The 17,829-nt window shown below is 60.6% G+C and overlaps 2 protein-coding genes and 1 long non-coding RNA gene across 15 annotated transcripts; 2 read left to right on the top strand and 1 right to left on the bottom strand.

Moving 5' to 3' along the window:
- Positions 1–385: 385 nt before the first annotated feature.
- Positions 386–11,217, top strand: VPS9D1 (VPS9 domain containing 1). Of its 10 annotated transcripts, none has more exons than XM_074314993.2 (16): positions 386–646; positions 1,959–2,034; positions 2,974–3,063; positions 3,163–3,325; positions 4,862–4,973; positions 5,046–5,108; positions 5,555–5,607; positions 5,714–5,801; positions 6,071–6,156; positions 6,486–6,979; positions 7,404–7,529; positions 7,938–8,067; positions 8,248–8,456; positions 8,720–8,816; positions 10,207–10,311; positions 10,578–11,217. In XM_074314993.2, the coding sequence occupies exons 1-16, from the start codon at positions 548–550 to the stop codon at positions 10,669–10,671; spliced, it is 2,085 nt and encodes a 694-aa protein (XP_074171094.1). In that variant the 5' UTR covers positions 386–547; the 3' UTR covers positions 10,672–11,217. The 10 variants fall into 10 exon arrangements, 9 of the variants coding, with proteins under 9 accessions (XP_074171094.1, XP_074171095.1, XP_019596052.2 ...); XM_074314994.2 differs by having other exon boundaries at positions 2,971–3,063; positions 5,061–5,108; XM_019740493.3 differs by having other exon boundaries at positions 2,971–3,063; positions 7,448–7,529; positions 7,942–8,067.
- LOC141567539 (uncharacterized) lies at positions 4,570–5,786 on the bottom strand. The gene is made up of 2 exons (XR_012490262.2): positions 4,772–5,786; positions 4,570–4,666 (listed from the first exon to the last, which is right to left on the bottom strand). It is a non-coding gene; the product is annotated as an uncharacterized LOC141567539 (long non-coding RNA).
- A 141-nt stretch (positions 11,218–11,358) lies between the features above and the next one.
- SPATA2L (spermatogenesis associated 2 like) lies at positions 11,359–17,825 on the top strand. Of its 4 annotated transcripts, none has more exons than XM_019740505.3 (3): positions 11,359–13,295; positions 14,153–14,456; positions 16,011–17,825. In XM_019740505.3, exons 2-3 carry the CDS (start codon positions 14,154–14,156, stop codon positions 16,941–16,943), a joined length of 1,236 nt encoding a protein of 411 aa, XP_019596064.1. In that variant the 5' UTR covers positions 11,359–13,295; position 14,153; the 3' UTR covers positions 16,944–17,825. The 4 variants fall into 4 exon arrangements, with proteins under 4 accessions (XP_019596064.1, XP_019596065.1, XP_019596063.1 ...); XM_019740506.3 differs by lacking the exon at positions 11,359–13,295 and adding an exon at positions 13,313–13,426; XM_019740504.3 differs by lacking the exon at positions 11,359–13,295 and adding an exon at positions 13,441–13,647.
- The last annotated feature ends 4 nt before the right edge of the window (positions 17,826–17,829 follow it).

Genomic DNA, 17,829 nt, shown 5'->3' with positions numbered 1-17,829 from the left:
GCTCGCTCGTTTCCGCCCGACTCCGCCGTTCGGCTCCGCTCGGCTCCCGGGAAGCGGAGCGGAGCAGAGCAAGAAGGGGAGGGGCCGGGTAAGAAAGGCGAGGGGCGGAGTGAAGGGGCGGGGCGACGGAAGGGTGAGGAGTGACGAGAAGGGGCGGGACTTAGTGAAGAGGGACAGGAGCGGGGAAAGGAAGGAGGGGCGTGGCGATAAGGGCGTAAAGCGGGGTGGCGGGGGCGGAGTGACGAGAACGAGAGGCTGAGCGAGGAGGGGCGCGGCGAGATCCGCACAGCTGGTGTGTCGCAGACGTGGAGTGAGGGCGTCGTTTCGTAGCAACTGCGTGAAGAGGTTATTTGACACCTCCGCCCCTTCAGCCTCTGGAGCAGAACGCGCGGCGTGGGCGGGGCAGCCGGAAGTGTACGCGTGCCTGTTCCGTCTGTTCCTGCGGTCCGCTGCTCCGCCGGCGCCTGCTCCCGCGCAGTCTTTGTTCCGGTCTTCAGGCCGCCCGCCCTGCCCCTTAGCCGCCACCACCGCCCCCCCGCCGGACGCCATGGCCGCTGCGGCCGGGGACGGCGCGGTGAAGCCGCTGCAGTGCGCCATGAAGCTAGCCAACGGGGCCATCGAGCTGGACACCGGCAACCAGCCCCGGGTGAGGCGAGGCGAGGCGGGGATGGCCCCCGACCTAGGCCAGCCTGGTGGGCGTGGGCGAGGGCGGGGCCGCGGGGTGGGCGCCGGCCAGGACCCCTCCGGCGGCTCCGGGGCGCTGGGCTCGGGAGTCGGCTTGTGACCTTGGACAGCTCCCAGCCCTCTCTCAGTCTGCCCGTCTGTTCAGCGAATCGGGAACTGGAGCCGAGGTCTTATTTGTAAAGGCGATACAATAGGACTGTGAAGCAGATTGCAAATTATATCTGGCAGACCATTCGATGTGTATGTGCGTTTTTCTGGGCAGACACTAGATTTAATCAGATTCGCACAGGGGAGGGATTCCAGAAAAGGTTAAGCGCGGCTTGTTCGTGCTGTGCCTTCCCAGTCGCCTTGGAGCTTGTTGGGAAGGAAATGCAGGCGGGGGAGGGTGTACCTTGTTGCCCCGAATGGGTGTTGAGGAAAAGGGTGGCAACCAGGTGGAAAAGCCGGCTGAGCCACCCAGGGCTGCCCAAGGAGAGGAGGAGGCCGCGTGAGCCTAGGAAAAGCATCCCGGTCCTGAATCCCCTGCTTTTCTCAAGTCGGTTTTCTAGGGAGGCAAGTGCCCCCACGAGCCAGATATTATTCCCGGATCCGTTTTAACCTTATCTCTGAGGTGTAGACTTAACGATGAGTAATTTGAGAACGAGGATGCAACAAAAGAAAAAACAAAACACCATGCTGTGGTCCCCAACGCCTTGAGTTGTCAGGGTGCCCTGGACAGAACGCTCACAGCCTGGGAATGCAATATTCTGGTGCCCTGGACCGCTGCGTGTCCAAGCAGTGCTTATTCTGCGGTTCAGGGAAGGGATTTCCAGGGGCTCAGCAGGAAAGTGGTTCTAAGATATGCAACATCGCTCTTTCATCAACTCCCCCACCCCCAGGAAAGTTTTCAAAGCCAATGACTGAATGGCCTCTGAGTTGCACAGGAAGGAAACTTGTTACATAATGAAAAATAACAACAACTGTCTAAGTTGCTTCCCTGGCCCCGGAATGACAATCAGTTCCTTCCTGTGCTGGGAAAAAGGGCAGTGGATGGTGGGATGGGTACCAGCTGGGCAGCTTCGCCTTCAAGTCTGGAGAAGAGGGACACTGTGCCCCAGGCAAAATCTCACTGATTAGACTCACTAATCTGTGTCCACCTCAAGCTAACTGTCAAGTGTCTCAGAGATAAGCAGACACCACTGCTCCTGTGTCTGCCTGGAGGGCACCAGGCAGGCGTGAGTGAATCCTTTGCCTCTCCTGGCCTGAGCCCTGCCATTTCTCTTCCCTGGGCACAGGAGGCATATACAGAATACCTGAGGAGTATCCACTACATCTCTCAGGTGTTGCTGGAAGAAGTGGAAATCACCAAAGGTACAGCTCTCAGCCTCACCGCTACTCCTGTACTGGGCAAATTTTGGACACCTGAGCCCTTGGTGGGTCCCAGGTCTGGGGGTGTCCTGTATCGTATGGGTGGGCACTCAGTTAACATGACCTATTGTGCTGTGATGTGGGAGCAGAAAGGAGCAGGTGCTGTAAAGGGAAGGAGATAGGGTGGGGCATGACCAGAGACCAGAAGTCGGATCCCAGCCCAGGTAGGAGTTAGCTGAGCATTCCCCACACAGGGACGTACAGAAGCTCTGAGGTGAGAGTGGGTACAACATGTGAGAAAGGGCAGGCAGGCTGGAGAGGGTAAGGGGCAGGAGGGCCTCAGGTGGCAGCTCCTACAGCACGTGTCTGCTGATAGGAGCAATCTCATGAGGACGGATACAGAACGCCAGGAGGCGGGGCTGAGCACAGCCAGAGGCAGGGAGATGCGGGACGAAGCTGTCTCTGTGAGGTGGCCCATGTTGATTGCAAGGCCCACCTGGAGGAGAGGCAATAGGGGCAAGTGAAGCCCTCAGGGAGGAGAAAAGACCCAGTTGGGTAGAGAGAGGGCTCTGATGGTCCAGCCAAGACAACGGGACAGTCAGTCAGATGCTGGGCTGGCCAAGCTCTCAGAGCGCACACAGCGTCAGGAGGCAAACCCAGGGCAGGCAGTCAGAAATGAAGAGGGGGTGGGCTTGCTTAGGGGTCAGAGAGGGGATGGGTTCCCTGGGGGTCAGAGATGAGAAGGGGTGGGGTCACCCAAGGTCAGAGATGAGCAGGGAGACAAGCTAACCCAGGGCAGGTGGTCAGAGATGAGGAGAAGGTGGGCTTGCCCGGGGGTCAGAGATTAGGAGGGGCAAATTTGCCCCTGTTTTTATCTCAGCAAGAATCTGATTAGTGATTGAGGTGATGGTGACCAGCCTTCTATTCCTTACTCCCCAGAAGATGGGGAGACCATGCCCCCAGACACCTTGAAGATGCTGAAGCTGGCAGAGCAGTGTCTGGAGAGGGCCCAGTCGACAGCTGCCAAGCTTGGTGGGTCTCCAGCAGGTTTTCCTGGGGCATATCCCCAAGTCTGTGCCTCCTCTGTGGAATGTGGGTCCCTGTGCTGACTCCTGGCGCTCTGTCTTGCAGGGAAAGCATGCCTGAAGCCAGCCATACCTGTGGCTGCTCCTGTGTCCTTGCCTACCAGTCGACACCGTCGGGTGTACTCAGATGAAGGGGGGAAGCTCCTCCCGTTTCTGCCACCTGAGATCTTCCAGAGGCTTCAGGTGGTCGAGTCGCAAAGCTCTAAGAAGTAAGACGGGGCAAAATGGAAGGTGGAAAGAGTCTGGGTTTGGAGGCCAGGCAACAGTGAATTTAGTTAAAATGGGTCCAAGAGTGGAAATACCCATGTGCCTGGCAGAAACAAATGCAAATTGGCTTTGGAGAAAAGCACTTTCAACTTTCATAAAATAAGTGGCACACAAAGATAACCAAGCACAAAAATAAACAATGAAGGAATGCCAGCAGAAAAATACCTACAGAGTCTTCAAAAACAGTTAACAGCCACACATTATGAAATAACCATGCTCTCCATATTTAGAGAAATAAAAAAAGAAGTTTGAAAATACCTGCAGGAAACTAGAAACTGAAAAATCTGACCTAGCAAATAAAGAACCAAGTAGAAATAAAATTAAAAATACCAAAATTATTTTTAAAAACTAACTGGAGACAATAACAACAAATTACAATTGGCCCTTGAACAACAGAGGGGTTGGTTAGGAGTGCCGACCACCCATGCAGTCAAAAATCCAAGTATAACTTAAGTTGGTCCTCTGCAGATCGAAAATACAGTTGACCCTTAAGCAACACAGATTTGAACTGTATGAGTCCATTTATATGAGCTCTTAAGTAAATTTTTAATTTTAAGTAAAACCCATGTATGAGTGGACCTGTGCAATTCAAACCCGTGTTGTTCAACAGTCAACTGTATATGCTCCAGTAAAAATCCATACAAGTGCACAAAATGAGTTGACAAGTTTATAACAGCAGAGAAGATATAGCTGAAGAGAGAATTAGTGAATTGGATAAGAATTCAAAAGATACCCAAAATGACTCACAGGAAGAAAAAAAGACAGAAAATTTGAAAGGGAGATGGAATGTCTGACATAAGGTTATTGGAGTTCTAGAAAAAGAAAGAAAACAAGGCAGGCACATTTTTTGAAGTCATAATAGTAATTTTCTAGAACTGATGAAAGACATGAAGACACAGACGCAAGCATCCCAAGTGGGATAAACTAGGAGGCCCAGCTCCTGTCCACGCTGCTGCCTGGCCTCATGGACCACTGCTACTCAGGAGGTTCCAGGCATCTCCTTTCTGCATGTGCAGCTTCAGGGCCGGGCCGCGCACACGACTTCCACCCCAGGACAAACCTTCCTTCTCCCTTCCATGAGAGCAGGAGGATAGGTGGGACCCAGAACTTTGGTGGTGGGCGGGTGTGGGTAGCTGTTATCCAGTGGACATGGTTCTCCCTTTTGTGGGTTGCAAACTAATCTGTCTGGCTCAGATGGTGTCTTTATAAAGTTTCAAGTTGTTGGCAAACACGAGTGATTTGCGTAAAGGTCTGATGTCCAGCTTCCCTTGAAGTCAGGAGTCCTGGCAACAGTAAACTCACCTTTCAGCAGGGCAGTGGCCTCCAGTCCAGCCCAGACCTCCTCCCTCCTTTACAGTTCCTGCCTGACCCCATCCCAGCCTCCTCACCTCTGTTCTCAGGGCCAGGTCAGGAAGGGTCCCCAGGTCACCAGAGCATGGGTTCCTGGGGCCTGGACAGCAGCTTGTAACCATTTCCAGGGAGCTGACACCCTTGGAGGAGGCCTCCCTACAGAATCAGAAGCTGAAAGCCACGTATGAGGCCCGGATGGCCCGCCTGGACCCCAGCCAGGCCACGCAGAAGACATCGCTGGTGAGCGGCCCCCGGGAGGCTCTGTGTTGGTGGGGGAAGGAAGCAGGCCTTATTCCCTCCTCCCCTTCCTAGACTCTGTCCCTTCAGCGGCAGATGATGGAGAACCTGGTGATCGCTAAAGCTCGGGAGGAGACAGTATCCTTTCTGCCCATCCATTCTTGTCCTGAGGGGAAGTTCAGAATGTGACCTTGAGCTGAGAGAGAAGGGAGGGAGTAAAGGTGACGGGGTCGGGGAGTGGGGACAGAATTCTTCCACTTCGGGTAAGGCATGTCCACAGGGGATGGTTCCTGCACAGCTGTCTTCTTCTCGCGCTCCGGGCCTTTGCACAGGCCGGCTCCTCAAGGCCACCCTTTGCACGGACCTAGGACTTGCCTTCCCTCACTGAGTGGGTGCCTGTCCTCCGGCCTTCCTGCCTCCTCCAACCCTGCCGTCTGGACAGTACCTCCTGGGGGGCCGAGGCAGCGCCCCTGCCGCGTCTACATCCAATGGCCAAACCCCCTGTGTCTGGCATGGCGCGCTGGGACGGCCGGGGATGGGGAAGGGGGCCCCAACCAGACACGGCCTTAACTCTACCGCCCCAGCTGCACAGGAAGATGGAGGAGCGCCGGCTGCGGCTCCAGGAAGCCGCCAACAGGTGCGTCTCCTCCCGTCGGTCTCGGTCTCAGGGCAGTTGAGGATGGGTGGGGCACCCGCTCCCGCCGGCATAGTCTGAGTCCCCCAGTCCCGTCCTTCCTCCCCAGGAGGTTCTGCAGTCAGGTCGCCCTGACCCCGGAGGAGCGGGAGCAGCGAGCGCTCTACGCTGCCATCCTGGAGTACGAGCAAGACCACGTGAGTCCCGCGGGCGCGGGTGCAGGGGCCGGGGCTACGTGCTGCAGCTCCCAGGGGCGGGGCTAGGGTCACGTGTGGTTCCCAGCGGGAGGGGCGGGGGCCTGCAGGCCTGCGGGCATTGGGTCTTCCCTACATCCCAGGGAGTCTATTAACAGGCGGGGTTTGCTGGGGTGCAGCCTTGGCGGCGGTGTGCGAGGGGCAGGGCGGGGATGGGGCATCCCACCGTGGAGGTCCTGCCTCGCTCTCCTCCAAGGTCTCCTGTCCTGCAGGACTGGCCGAAGCACTGGAAGGCCAAGCTCAAGAGGAGCCCTGGGGACCTGTCGCTGGTGACCAGCCTGGTGTCCCACCTGCTCAGGTACCAGGGTCCTCAGCAACCCCCGCCCCCCCCCCCCCCCCCCGTTGCTGGCTGAAAGGACTAGAATGGGAAGAGGTGAATGAGGAGGCCTGGCTGCCCCAGGGCCCCGCCCCCTTCACACTGAGGGTCTTTCACTGGCCTTCCTCTGCCTTCTGGGAGGGGTGGGTCAGACTCTCTTTGCAACGTTCGCTCGCGAGGAAAGAATACATGAGACGCTTCTCTGGACGGGTGGATGTGAGGTGGGGGTCTTCTTCCTCAGACCCCGGGCCAGCTGCAGCCCCTGCAGCCCGCCGGGCGGCCCCACGCACGTGCCTCTCTTCTGCTCGCAGTGTGCCGGACCACCCCATCTCGCAGCTCCTAAAGAAGCTCCAGTGTGCGGTGTACCGGGCCCTATACCCCGTCGTGAGCAGGGGCGCTGCGGCCGCCTCGGCCCCCGGCTGCTGCTCCCTGCCCCCGGACGCTGACGGGCTGCTGGCACCTGGAAGCCGGCGGCTGCGGCCGTCGCAGAGCCTCTACTGCATGCTGTGCCCCCCGGAGCCCAGCCCGGCCCAGGGGCCCGCGGACGGGCCCCCTGCCAGTCCCCCCACACCCCAGCTCCACCCAGGCGCCCCAGACAGAGGGGCGGACGGCAGCCCTAAGGGGCCTCCCTCACCCCTGGCGGGCAAGGATAGCTCCTTTGAAGACTTGGAGCAGTTCTTGGCTACTTCTGAGAGGTGGGGCCTCGGCCCTGGGGGGCGGCCTGAGCCTCAGACCCCAGGGCTGAAGGACGAGCCGTTGCTGGAGCAGCTGAGGAGCACCGTGGAGGACATACACAACGCCATCGGTGAGGGCAGGCCGCGCTCCCGCAGTACAGGTGGGCGGGTGGGCCCAGGGAGGAGGCTCTCTGCATGGCAGCCAGCCAGCCCTGACCCGCAGAGCCCTCCCCTCCGCGTCCACATCCAATGGCCAAACCCCCTGCATAGCAGACAGGCTCGCACCCAGACTCCCCGCTTCGGCCTCCGGCCTGCGGGAGCAGCTGCGGTGGGTCTCCCTCCATCCCTCGCTGCCTCCTCACTGGGCTGCACCAGACACGCAGTCTGGTCTGTGCAGTCTTCTGTTCAGAGCCTCTGGGGGCCACGTGGTCCTGGCTGTGTCATTGGTCGGACTCACCATCCTTCTAAGGACTGTCAGATGTGTGCAGCCTGGTGGTGACGCTGGCTCATCCTCCAGCTTTTTCCATTTTGAGAACAGTGTGTGGGTTCCCTAAGGGTTGGAGCCCAGGATGGCAGGTGACTTCCAGATCCCTTCCAAGGATTTTCTAAGAACCAGCGAGGGAGGCTTGACAGTAGTCCAGGACCTTCATTCTCACCTTGGGCCCCAGAGCCCTGTGGCAGGTCCGTCTCCTCCTCAGGTCGGGCCCCCATCTCTCTGAGCCTGAGATTTCTTGTCCAAAGTTTCTCGGGGTTCCCACAGTTTGGGGTACAAACCCTTTTCAGAAAGAGCCCATTCTGTGCTCTCCTTCTCAGGCCTGTCTCCTTGGCCCCTCAGGAGCTGTGTGTGACCCTGTGAGCGCCCAGGAGTAAGGGTCCAGACTCCTTGCTGGGACCCTAGGCCACACGGACAGGGGGCACGGGGTGAAAAGGGGAGTGGAAGGAGGGCCAGGCAGAACCCCTCCGCACTGCCCAGGGCGCTAGCTGTGGCCCTGGGTGAGGCCTGTCTGGGCACCGCAGGCTGGCTGGGGGTGAGCTCCAGGGGCTGCCAGCGGCCCCACAGTGCCATTGTGCCGGCTCTGCCCCCGGCAGACAGGCTGCTCTCGGTGACGCTCCTGGCCTTCGAAGGCCTGAACACGGCCGTCTCCAAGGACCGCTGCCTGGCCTGCATCGAGGAGCCCTTCTTCTCCCCACTGTGGCCCCTGCTGCTGACCCTCTACAGGTGCTCCAGTCCCCTCAGGGCGTTCCCCACTCGCATCCCTGGCCAGGGTCCATCCCCGGGGTATACCTGTGACTGCTCCCAGCCAGCGGGTGCTCTACTCTGAAGCCATTTGCCACACCCGCCCTCCCATGATTCGGGGCAGTCCTGCCTGGGTCCCCTGAGCCTGGCCTCTCTGCCCAGGAGTGTGCACCGGTCCCGCGAGGCTGCCCTGAGCAGGAGCATGGAGCTCTACAGGAACGCACCCCCGGCCGCCATCGGCATCCCCACCAAGCTGCTGCCCCAGGACCCTGAGGCCGCGGGGACCAGCACCTACCCCTACTGTGCCGCAGCCCAGGAGCTGGGGCTGCTGGTGCTGGAGAGCTGCCCCCAGAAGAAGCTGGAGTGCATCGGTGAGGGGCGGAGTTTGCAAGGAGAGAAAGGGGATGTCAGGACAGGATCCTGTCTCAGAGGGTGGCCTGGGACTACATTCCTTGTCTCTCAGCTGCAGGTTCTCCTCCTGTCAAATGGGGGGGGGGGTGTCCCATAGGACATAAGTGATGCAGGGGAGAGCGATGGCCTTGGAAGGGATGGTCCACTGACGGGGGTGGGGCTGTAGCCGGGAGGCCTGGGACCAACGTCCCGCCCCCACCCCACTCCTTGCTCTGTGCTACAGTGCGTGCCCTGCGGGTCATCTGTGCCTGTGCTGAGGGTTACTACCGGGCCCAGGAGCCTGCGCTTGAGGCTGGACCACAGCCAGGCGCTGCTGCCATGTGAGTACTGAGAGGGCATAGCCTAGGGTGGGCGCTGGGTGCGTGAGGGCTGCTCACAGGCCTGGGGGGAGAGAGAACCGTCCTGCCTGCCCCGGACGCTGGGACCGGTTTTCTTAGCCCCCAGCAGTTCATCATCCAGGAGAGTACAGCCCGTTTCCACTTCTCTGGGTCTCAGGGGTCAGGGACCCCCTGGCTAATCTGATGAAATTGAGGCTTGCTCACCCCAGAATTCCATGCTTGGTCCCTCAGTTGTACACCTGGGAAGCCACCCCAGCCCAGTGACAAGCCTATTCCCTGCACTGAGCCCCCAGCCCTGGGGTTCCTGCATTGTCCTTGCTCCACCCTCCCGAGGTGGGGCGGGGCTCTTTTCCACCAGGATGCTGCAGCTGGGGGCTCTGATGCTTGATCCTCAGTTCTGCCTCAGTTTCACCTGGATCTCCCTGTGTTGAGGGTACAGGTGCCCACCAGGGGCTGGCTTCCCTCAGTACCTGCAGGGGCTCTGCCTCCTGCCACCTTATCCCAAGGACCAAAGGTCATCTTGAAGGCACCTGTCATTGCAGCCTGGTGGGTGGGCTGTGGCTCACACCCACGCCCAGGGGTCTGCAGGTAGGACTCAGAGCTGAGTGTGAGGTCGGCAGGGAGGAGCTCCACCCAAGAAGGTGAGAGATGCCACTCCCCAGGGCCAGGGTGCTGGGCCTCAGCTGCAGGCTTGGGCAGAGTGCGGTCCAGCCTGGCTCCCAGCAGCCCCTTCACCAGTTTATCATTTAGCTTCCCAGCAAGCGCTCTGGAACTGAAGGTGTTTCCCAGTCCAGTCGCAGCCATTCACTAGCTCCTTCCTTTGGGTCTGTGTGCCTGCAGGTGTGCGGTACCTGGCGGGCACATGGGGACCAGGCCATGAGCAGGAGCTCATGCTGTGTGAGGCCCCCCCGGTTAGACTCAAGCTATAATCTTTGCCTCCTTGCTCTTCCCGGAGACCACGGCCATGGGGCCTTTGGGTTGGAGTTCACTCACTCACTCCCATGAGCTCACTTAGATGCCTCTTGCAGAGGGTCTGGGGTGCCTGCTGTGCTGAGCTGAGTGACAGCCGATCTCAGGAGTGAGCAGGCTGCCCCGGTCATGGGTCATCCCCTCCATCAGTCTGTCCCCCAGGATGGGGCAGGTTTGTGAGGTTGCAGCTGCCCCCGCCCCTCCACCATGGGGCCTTCCTGGGTCCAGTAGCACAGAGGCCCCATTCAGGGATGGCCTGGCTGCTCCTAGGTGGTCTGTTCAGGGAGAGCAGCCAGCAAGCCCCAGACCACTCCAGGGGCTGAGCTGGGGGCTCCGCGGTTTGGGGCTTGAGCAGCCCCGCTGGCCCCTGGAGCTGACCAGCCAGTGTGCCTCTGTCCACCAGCGGCGCTGATGACCTGCTACCCATCCTGTCTTTCGTGGTGCTGAGAAGCAGGCTTCCCCAGCTGGTGTCAGAGTGCGCTGCCCTGGAGGAATTCATCCACGAGGGGTAGGGCCCCGGGGGACCGGTGTGCATGTGGCCCACGGCCCCCTCTCCCAGCCCCTTGCAGCCCCCTTGTCAGCACTCTGCCTGAGCTGGAGGACCAAGCCCTGAGCAGCGTCTGCCTGGAGAGTAGGCTGTCCCCCACCCAGCCTCCCTGACAGCCCCCTTGGGACCTCAGCATCTGGGTCCTGCCCACTGAGGGTGGATGCCCCTTCCAGAATGCCAGGGGCCTACTCACATCCCCGCCAGGTGACAGGCACTGCCCCCCACAGGTATCTGATTGGAGAGGAGGGCTACTGCCTGACATCACTGCAGAGCGCCTTGAGCTACGTGGAACTGCTGCCCCGGGGGGCCCTGGGCAAGTAGTGGAGGACGGGACCCTGTGGACTGTACCCTGTGGACTGTACCAGGAGTCGCACTGGGGGCGCGGCAGCTCCCGCCCCAGCGTCTGCTCCCAGGGGCTGGAAGAGGCCACTCTGTTGTTGACTGGATGGGCCTAAGCTGGATCAGTCCCTAACACCAGGCCCTGCCCTTTCCTGTCCCCAGGGCAGAGAGGGGCCATGGGCCTGGCTGAGGGCAGGGCTGGTGCCGCTCCCTTGTTCCCCTGTGACAGGCAGAAGTCCCTGAGCCAGTTTCTGTCAGCCCAGGTGGTTTGAGGCTGTGCTTCTTGTTTATCGAGCACTGACCAGGCCACTCTCCCCTGGAGGCCCAGGTGTACCTGGGCATCTGCCATGTCTGGGGGCTCTGAGCCTTACTCCCACCCTTGGCAGAGGGCATTGGACAGCCCCTTCTGGGTTGCTGTGAACCTGAGGGTCAGTGTGTGCCAGCAGCCCATTGTCTGCTCTGACTCTCCATGCCCCCGGCAGCCACTGACCTGGCTGAGAATAAAGAGATCACTGATGTCTCCTTCCACATAGCTGCTGGCTCCCCTCTCCCTGGCGGGGCGGAGGCCTAAGCAGCACAGCCACCATGTCTACTGACCAGGAAGAGCCAGACTCCCAGAGATCACTGAGGTCCACCACACCAGGCCTGCCCCCCAGATCCTCTGCTCAGGAGTGTGGTAGCCCTGGGGCTGCACCCCCTGGGACAGGGCGCTCTGCAGGGTCAGAGTTGAGCACCCGTCTCCCCCCCCCCCCTCCAGAGGAAGGCCCACGGCCCTGCCCTCAGTCTACTGGTATTCTGCTTGTACTCTTGTGAATGTGGAATTCTGAGTCCCCCAAACTGGACCTGAATCACAGGCAGCCATGGAGCTGTGGGCGGGGTGGGGGCAATGCCCCTTCTCTAGGCCTTGACATTGATGGTGCAAGGATGGGTGGAGGATGAAGGTGTGCCTGGAGCCAAGCCTGGTAATGGGCCCGCCTATTGGCTTTGTGCCAGGGGCCACACCTGTGGGGCCATCTCCTTGGCACCCTGCCCAATGCATTGTCATCAGATGCGCTTGTGCTCAGGCCGCTGCTTGAGTGCGACCTGGGGCTGAGCCTGTGGCTCCTGCATGAAACAAGGATGAATAATTGATTCTTCACATTGGAAAGCCTGCAAGTCAACAAGAAAAAAATCAGGAGGCCCAATTAGAAAAATAGGAAAGGCTATGAACAGGCTATCAACAAAGGACGAAATAAAAAAAACAAATCAGCGTAAGAGGTCATAAAAAACCAAGAAACTCAATAACAAGCTAGAACTTCATACACGGTGGACTGCAGACCTGGGCCAAGCTAAGTACCGACTGACCCTCTGACCCAGCTCTGCTCCTGGCTGTAGCCCCAGGTCATAGGAGGACATGTATACAGATGGAGTGGAGGAGAGTGGAGAGGAGGTGGCAAATGAGACCATCCCCGCTGTCCACAACTGAGTGACAAGCCACCCAAACTCACTGGCTTGAGCACACAACAGTTACTCACTTTGCCCGTGAATCTTCGGTTTGGGCAGGGCCCAGTGGGGACAGCTTGTCTCTGCACCCCCCCACCCCACATCAGCTTCCAGAGTGGGGTGACCCTATGTCCAGGGCTTGGGATCATCTGGACATTTGTCCACATGTTTGCAGTGGGTGCTTGTCAGCCAGGACCTCAGGGCTATCGGGTGGATTATGTGAGGCCTGCCTCAGCTTCCTGTGGCAGTTGTCACAAAGTACCACCAACCAGGAGGCTTAAAACAGCAGAAATGTCTTTAGAGGCCAGAAGTCAGAGACCAAGGTGCTGATAGAGTCGTGCCCCTGGAAATGCTGGAACAGAATCCTGTGCCTGGTCCAGCTTCTCACGGCTCCTGCAATCCTGGCTCGTAGCTGTGTCAGTCATCATATGCCTTCTCCCCTGTGCATCTGTGTCTGAACTCCCCTCTTGTAAGGACACCGGTCACATTGGATTTGGGGCCACCCTAATCCAGTATGACTTCATGCTCACTTGATCACATCTGCAGAGACCCTATTTCCAAATAAGTTAACATTCCCAGGTTCCAGGTGGACGTGAATTCTGGGGACGTTTGCTCAGCTGAGTGCAAGGCCTCCCCACGTAGTTGCTGCCTTCCTGACAGTATGTTGGCTGGTTTCCAAGACAGCATCATCTCGAGATAACAAGGAGTTTTTCCCTTACCCTGAGAAGCTACTCAATGTCACTTCCATCCTATGGGTGGAGACAGGTGTAAAGATCTGCCCAGGTTCAAGCGTCACACTGAGGAAGGGCCATGACCACTGGGGCAGCACACAACAGGAGCGGGTCACACAGAGACACGGAATGGATGTCACACTACTGAGTGCAGGAGTGAAGAAGATCTGAGGTACGGAGCACAACACCATCCACAGAGTGGAAAACGCACACTCACGATCCTGCACACGCAACAAGAACGCGTACAGAGGGTGCATGTCAACGCACAATCCTGTGCAGTCGGCAGGAAGGTGCCTCATCCCACCTCAAAGACCCGCCCTGATGACGCTCGGGGACCGGCGACGGAGAGCGGCAGGAGTCCGGGAAGCGGAGCCCGAAGGAACAGACCTCGAGGTCGGCCGGCCAACACTGAGGTGTTCATTTTAATCCACGACCACACGCAATCCTTGTGCCCACCTTGAGTGCTGGCCCCGCCCTACCTGGAGATGGCCCCGCCCCACCCTGAATCGGGCGAGCCCCGTTAGGTAACGTGAAGGGCCCCGCCCCACCAGGAGGTGTCCCCGCCCCGCGTCCCGGCTCCCAGCCCGGCGGACCCACCAGGTGCCCGCCTCGGTGGGAGGGGCTGCTGGGACACAACCATTCACCGAGCGCCCGCTATGTATCCGCACACTTGGCCGGGGTATTGGCCGTGAACTGCACCGGCGCCGAGAGGAGACGGGCGACGCTGGGACAGGTGACCTCACAGGTGCATCACGCAGGTGCTCGGCGAGGCGGGACCGCTGGCATCCTCCCTGGCCGTCACCAGGCCCCGCCCCGCGGGGACTTGCGCCGCCACGCCTTCGGGCTGGCTCGCGTTAGCCGAGAGGGCGGTGCCTGATGCAAGACCCGCCCCGAGCGTCACTGCCGAGGCCGACGGGCGCAGCCCGCACACGGCGGAAGCGCCCTGCTGGGGAAGAGGCTGGAGTAGAGTTGGGCGCGTAGGGACCGCTGGGGACAGACAGGTAGTGGGGTCGCCCGTGGGGCTCACAGAACGATTTGGAAGGCGAAGGGGTCTCTGTTCGGGATGGGGTCCTCAGCTGGAGGGGCGGGTCTCTAGGAAAGAGGGTTGCTGTAGATACGGGGTGGGGGCGCTCAGCTGGCAAGGACAGGGTTGCCAGGCTGGACCTGTGGATGCTGAGTGGGGGACCCGGGGGCGCACAGCTAGCGGGGAGGGGTCCTGGTTCCTAAAGTCCTACCCCCACCCCCGCCAGGATGGGCAGCAGCTCTCTGTCGGAGGACTACCGCCAGTGCCTGGAGCGCGAGTTGCGGCGCGGTCGCGCGGGCGTGTGCGGGGACCCATCGCTGCGCGCGGTGCTCTGGCAGATCCTGGTGGAAGACTTCGCCCTGCACGGGGCGCTGCAGGACGACGCGCTGGCGCTGCTCACCGACGGCCTGTGGGGCCGTGCCGACCTGGCCCCCGCGCTGCGCGGCTTAGCCCGAGCCTTCGAGCTGCTGGAGCTGGCCGCCGTGCACCTGTACCTGTTGCCCTGGAGGAAGGAGTTCACCACCATCAAGGTAAGGCGCGGGCCGCGGGGTCCCCCTGCCCAGGCGTCGGGGAATGGGGGATCAGGTGTCCTTAGCCTGGTGGGTCTCAGGGCTGTGTTGGGGCAGTTTGGGGCGGAGAACATGGGTTGGGTGGAGGCCAGTCCCTCCCCGGTGCCTGCCTCCTGCCCCTTAAAGCTTTCATCACTGTGCTCCCCGAAATGGCCTTGAGGCCCCAGTGGCTGTAAAAATCACAGGACAGGCGCTCGGGAGGGACTTGAAGTTCCCATCCCACTTACAGAGGATGCCAGGTGGGTGTACCCCTATGAAGCAGACAGAGGTTGGGGGCCAGGGTGGGCACGAACCTAGTCCACCTCTCGGCCCAGGTACAGAGGTTGTGCCCAGGGCTGCCCGACTCCTCTCGGTAAGTGAGGGGGGCAGCAGAAGGGGCAGGCCGCCTAGCCTCTGAGCTAATTTGGAAGAGGGGGAAGATGATGTCACTGAGCACGTGGGCGAGCTGCCTCCACCAGTTGCCATGACAGCAGTAGCCTCTGGGGAGGGGAGCTCTGGAGCCCACTGCTCCTGGAGGACACCTGCGGGTCCGAGCATCTAGGGCTTTCACTCATCCAGAGAGACAAGAGGGCAAGGGCTGTGGGGCTGGAAGCAGAACACAGGACTGCCCTTGGGCGCTCCTAGGCGTGGTGCTGGGCTGACCTGCATGGGGTCTGGTTCTACCACCTGGCTGTGTGGCTTTCTGAACCCATTTCCTCCTTTGCCAAATGGACACAACAACAGTCCAGTTTAAGGTCTGTTGTGGGGGGAGGCAAAGCCCAGAGTACAATGCTGGCACACAGCAGTGCTGCGGGTTTGGGGGCTATCCTAAGCAGAGGAACGCTCACAGGTTCCCAGGCTAATTGAATTTCAGAGCTGGGAGAGACACACCATCATCATTCTGATCACTCTTCTAGTTCCTCACATAACTTCGCAGTCTAGAAAGCACTTACCCATCTGTTATTCCAGGGCTCTCAGCCCAGGTGCACAGGAGAGCCTCCAGAATGCAGCTGTTTTGTCCACATGGTGGAATGCTACCCACCTGGAAAGAGTGAATGGCTGAGCCCCTGCTGGCAGGGAAAGCCCTCCAGAGTTAACTGAGAACGCAGAGCTCAGCTCAGCACGTTTAGGAGGCTACCTGGTCAGAGCAGATACGCACCTGTGTGCGCATGCGTAACACAACAGTCAGCCGGTACCTGAGAAGTGAATCACAGTCGCAAACCCCAGGGCTGCGCGCAGATGGAGGGGCCCAGAGGCAGTGACCTCCCTCAGTGTAGGGCTCTTGTTTCAGCCACATGAATGTCGTTTTTAAACGGTGATGATGGGCAGTCTCAGTCGATGACTCTCTGGGGCTGGCCCTGAGCATCTGTGTTTTTCAGAAGCTCCTCTGGAGGCAGCGTCAGCACAGCCTGGGACAGTCTGCTTAGTTGGCACCACACTGCCATCTACAGTGAGGGGGTGGCCCGGGCTGGAGTGGAGCTTGGCCCGCTCAGGCCTCGGAAGCCGGCAGCCTCTGAGCGGGCCCCTCCCTTGCAGACCTTCTCCGGGGGCTACGTGCACGTGCTGAAAGGTGCGCTGTCAGAGGACCTCCTCATCCAGAGCTTCCAGAAGATGGGCTACGTGCCCAGGGACAACCACCGCCTCATGATGACTGCCCCGCCCCCCGCCGGCCAGCTACTGCAGGTGGCCCTGGGCTGCTTCGCCCTGCGGCTGGAGTGTGACATCCTGGGTGAGGTGCTAGCCCAGCTGGGCACCAGTGTGCTTCCGGCTGAGGAGCTGCTGCAGGCCAGGCGAGGCAGTGTGGACGTGGCCTCCTGTGTGGCTTGGCTGCAGCAGCGGCTGGCCCTGCCGCCCCGGGGCCCCCCGGCTCTGTTCCGGGCCCAGCTGGACCTGTACCGGGGCCTGCAGGAGGACGAGGGCCCAGAGGAGTCCAGCTCGTACGGAGAGCCGTGTCCAGGCCCAGGCTCACCCCCCTCGGAGCTGGCCTGCCGGCCTCTGCCGTGGGAGCAGAGCGCGAAACTGTGGGGTGCGGGGGCCGAGGCCTGGGAGCCCCTGGGGGATGCTGCGGTGTCACAGGCCAGCAGCCCGCCCTACACGGCCCTGGAGGAGGAGCTGGAGCCTGAGGCCTTCTCCTTCCTCTCGCTGCACCGAGAGCTGCTGAGTCAGCCTGGGGACCTGGCTGCTCCCAAGACCCCCGGGAGCCCTGGGCGGGCCAGCCCCCAGCACGCGCACGGCCCACCCCCTGAACCCCTTGGTTACCAGGCGCACAGCTGCCTGGTCCCTGGGGCCCTGCCCACCCTCAGCTGTGACACTTGCCGCCAGCTGCATGCCACCCACTGTACCACCTTGCGTACCTGCCGTCTGGGCCACGTGCTGCGTGCACTCCTTGGAGACACCCAGCAGCGCCTATGGCTGCGGCGGGCACAGGTGGACACCCTGCTCTATGACGGCCCAGGGGCCCGACCCTAGGCCAAGCCAGGCCCCCAGCTAGGGATTTGTCCATTTCCGTGGTGCTTCTCTGGGCCTCGTCCCTCCTGGGGCAATGGCCACAGAGGCGGCGGCCAGGCCCCACACAAGGTCTCGCCTTCTGTGCAAAGCCCCACCCTTGGCACCCAGAACCACGCCAGAATGTGCTGGGTGGAGGGGTCCAGCCTGTGTCCGTGTCAAGGCACCTGAGCCTGTCCCCATGAAGGACCCTCAGCCTCCTGCCCTTTCCCCACCCCTTGTGGCACCCAGCGTCTGCCTGTAGCTCCTGAGCTGCTCCCTGCAGGTTGTGCTTGGGGACACACTGTCTGCCCCCATGTCCAGGGGGACCTGGAGGTGACACTGAGCCCCTGGGCTCTGCCAGGTGCATGGCTGAGCTGTCACAGGCCAGCCATGAAGGCGTATGGCTGAGACTGGCCCCCTGGACAGAGGGATGATCTGAAGGCAAACCAGCAGGAGAGGGCGCCTGGGCAGCCGAGTGTCACTGCACTCTGGGCCCCCACCCCCGCAACCTCCCTGCCCTTCCCGATGTGCCAGCTTTAGAGGGCAGGGGGCTGTTCTCGAAGGCTGCCCATCACAGCCTGCCCACGCCAGGTCCAATGGGAAAAACTGGCCGAACTCCCAAACCACCACCCCCAAGACCACGGCAGGCAGGTGCAGCCCCTCCTCCCTGGGGGGTCGGGTCCCAGGGACCACTGGCTCATACTGGACAGGTGGACGTGTCTGCTTGGGCCCTTGAGGCAGGTGCCCTCTCCTGTGCTGTTCTCACCGGGCGCCCTGCCCCAGTCTGTCCATCCCACCTCCATCCTTCCCAGCACATGTGTCACAAGACAGACCTCAAAGCACATTAAAGAACTCGGAACTCGCCGCA

This window comes from Rhinolophus sinicus, chromosome 8 (assembly GCF_057876585.1).
Source record: "Rhinolophus sinicus isolate RSI-liver-muscle chromosome 8, RSI-T2T, whole genome shotgun sequence".
Classification (NCBI taxonomy): Eukaryota; Metazoa; Chordata; class Mammalia; order Chiroptera; family Rhinolophidae; genus Rhinolophus; species Rhinolophus sinicus.
This window is presented reverse-complemented; position numbering and strand designations above follow the sequence as displayed.